The sequence below is a fragment of the Chenopodium quinoa genome, unplaced genomic scaffold (assembly GCF_001683475.1).
Source record: "Chenopodium quinoa cultivar QQ74 unplaced genomic scaffold, ASM168347v1, whole genome shotgun sequence".
Lineage (NCBI taxonomy): Eukaryota > Viridiplantae > Streptophyta > Magnoliopsida > Caryophyllales > Amaranthaceae > Chenopodium > Chenopodium quinoa.
The window spans coordinates 1,865,993-1,869,359 of NW_018745540.1; the positions used below are offsets into that span (position 1 = coordinate 1,865,993).

At 39.3% G+C, this 3,367-nt stretch overlaps 1 protein-coding gene across 1 annotated transcript; it reads right to left on the minus strand.

Moving 5' to 3' along the window:
• Positions 1-774: 774 nt before the first annotated feature.
• LOC110716088 lies at positions 775-2,222 on the minus strand. Its single transcript, XM_021894722.1, has 2 exons — positions 1,394-2,222; positions 775-1,307 (listed from the first exon to the last, which is right to left on the minus strand). Exons 1-2 carry the CDS (start codon positions 2,220-2,222, stop codon positions 775-777), a joined length of 1,362 nt encoding a protein of 453 aa, XP_021750414.1.
• Positions 2,223-3,367: the final 1,145 nt, after the last annotated feature.

The window sequence follows — 3,367 nt, forward strand, 5'->3', positions numbered from 1 at the left end:
TTCAACGTTTTCACAAAAATTTGAAAGAATATGACTATATTCATCAAAATGAACAAACTGGATCTTGAGTAGCTCAAAAGTTCAGTGAAGTATAGAATCGACTGGGCAAGATATCAAAACATCTAGACTAGATCGAGCAATGTTTGCTTGAGCCAAAAGTGATCCTCTCAAAGTTATGAAATTGAAATTTCATCAATATCTCCACAAAGAATATAGTATGTCTTTACGGAGACCTCGATGCCATTTGGAAATGACTCGAACGATGATAGATCACATCCCTTCCTATTAAGTACTTAAAGATTTGCACGAATGACTAATGTTACACTAAATAAAATGTCGAATCTAAGAAAGGACACCGTATTCAGTTATGGATAGATTTAGCTTCTAGCGTCTTTTCAAGTATATGTCTAGGGCTCTTAGCTCAGTGGGAGTTCATTGGCTCGGTGGGAGCTAAGTGGCTCAAAAGGGCTAAGGTAGCTCAAGTGGGAGCTAACTGTTTGTTTCAGAACAAACTTTTACCCAAAGACAATATACATGTCTCTTTGTAAGCATTCAAGTGAGACTACGAGCATTGCTTCCACAACCTAAGTAAGAAAATTTTATTACCAAAAAACAAGTTACAACTTACAAAAACAGGGTTGTAACCACCAAACTACACAAGCCTACAAAAGGCACACATCCACCAAAAAAGAAAGTCCCTAATAAAAGGGGACAACCTGAACTCAGGAACAGGACAAACACCAGCAAACAGCCACCTAAACAAACGAAACTAACCTAAACAGGAACAGGAACAGGTTTAAGTTTCCTCTTCCAATGTTTCCACGAAGCTTCAATATCATAATGGATTTCTCTGACATTTAACCATTTGCAGATCAGGTCCAGACAGTGCCTACTGTAATTGCATTTGAAAAACAGGTGCTCTTTAGTTTCCAATTCAAATCCACACAGAAGGCAGGAGCTATCAGAACAGACCCCATAACTGAGCAGCTTATCTCTAGTTCTAAGCCTGCCCTGGATAGCAAGCCAAGTAATAAACGAGTGTTTTGGAACATTAAATCTGTTCCATACCCAGGCATCCCAGTTTACAGCCTGCAAATCACCTTGTAACCATATATAAGCCACACCAAGCTGATATTTACTGTTCATCCAGCCATTGTTCAGAAAACCAGTCTTTAATTCCTCCTTCACAGCACACACACGTTTCCAAGCCCAGCCATCACATCTTTTAGGAGTATAAGTCCACCAATCAGCATGCTTAATATACACAGAGTGCACCCATTTAACCCATAGGGAGTCTTCCTTTTTAGCTATTTTCCAAACGTACTTACCCAAAGAAACTTTGTTCCAACTACTACAATCCCTCACCCCCAATCCTCCATTTTTTTAGGCTTACAAATCCAATCCCATGAGATAGGAGGAACCTTAGACAAAACAGCATTCCCACACCATAAGAAGGCCCTGCAAAGTTGGGAAATTCTGTGCATAACAGCTTTAGGGAGCAAGACCACCTGAGCCCAATAAGTGTGCAAACTCATTAACACAGCATTCACAAGGACCACCCTAGCTGCATATGACAGATTCCTGCTAGACCAGCGGGTGATCTTAGCTAGCATCTTATCTATAAGACTGTCAAAATCTGTAACCCTCAAATACTTAGCATTAAGAGGGATGCCAAGATATCTGAAGGGGGTCTGGCCTTTAGTGAAATGAGTATCTGCCATAATTGATTGCTGTAACTCAGTATCCATGCTACCAAAGTAAATAGCAGTCTTGTCAACATTAGCACTCAAACCAGAACACTGCTCAAAGACCTTTAACACCCTAGCCATTAACATCACAGAAGATCTATATCCATGACAAAAAAGCATTAAATCATCCGCAAAAATCAAGTGATTAAGACTCAAACTCTTGCATCTCTGATGGTACTTGAAATGTCTTAACCTCCCTGATTTAATTAGGAGTCTAGACAAGTATTCCATAACCAACACAAAAATCAGTGGAGATAGAGGATCTCCATGTCTAACTCCTTGCTTCCCTTTAAAGAAACCAAACATGCCTCCATTAATCATAATGGAAAAGGAAGGAGAAGATACACACACCATAATCCATGAAATGAACACAGGAGGGAAATTTAAGGCATTTAACATATCCTCAATAAAACTCCAATGGACAGAATCATAGGCCTTCCTCAGGTTAACTTTTATAGTGCATCTAGGAGTCATTCTCTTATTGTTATAGCCTTTTAACATATCTTGACAGATCAAGATGTTATCCAGAATAGATCTACCATTATCAAAGCCCCTTGCATCTCACAGACAAGAATAGGCAACACCTCCTTCAATCTTTCACAGAGCATTTTAGAAATGACTTTGTAAACCACATTATAGCAAGCAATAGGACGAAATTGACTTACCTCCTCAGCACAATTAACCTTTGGAACCAGAGTAAGAACTGTGTTGTTTATTTGTTTTAGAAGTTTACCAGAGGTAAAGAAATCAAGAGCAGCCTTTGTAAAATCAGAACCCACCACCTCCCATGAAGCCTTGAAAAATTTACTAGAAAAACCATCTGGACCCGGGGCCTTATCATCATCAATTTTCCAGAGAGCATCTTTCACATCCATCTCAATCAATGGCCTGCACAACCTTTCCTGCATCTCCAAGCTCAAAACAGCACCCTCACTGATTACACTAGGATGAATATGATTTTTAGGCTTAGAGTTTGACCCAAGCAGATTTTGATAATACTCAACAAAAGCAGAAGCTATCTGATCAGGGTCCCTAAGCCAAACCCCATGTGAATCTTTGATACTGTGTATGCTGTTCTGCAGTCTTCTCTTTCTAATACAAGCATGAAAGAACTAAGAATTTACATCTCCCTCCTTTAACCAGTGTAACTTTGCTTTCGGCTTCAGAAACTTCATTTTTTTCGAATGAGCATCAGCATATAGTCTCCTAGTTTCAATTTCTTTCTCAATCAAACCAGCATTACCTGGATCAGCCACAAGCTCCATCTAACACTTATACAAATCAGCAGCCAACTGGGAATCCTTACTTAAAATGTCAGAAAAATTCAGTAAATTCATTTTCTTTAAGGCGTTTTTCACTGCATTAAGCTTTTTGATCACTGTAAACATAGCAGTGTCCTGCACAGGAGTACTCCAAGCCACTCTCACAGCCTCTAAAAAACCAGGACAATCCACCCAAGCATTGAAGAATTTAAAAGGCTTTTTACCACTGTCCTTATGATCAAACAAGGAAATGAGACAAGGGCAATGGTCCATGAGACCTTCAGGCATAAACGTAGCTTTTGCCTCACATACCTTATCAACCCAATCAACATTCACAAGAACTCTATCTATCCTTGT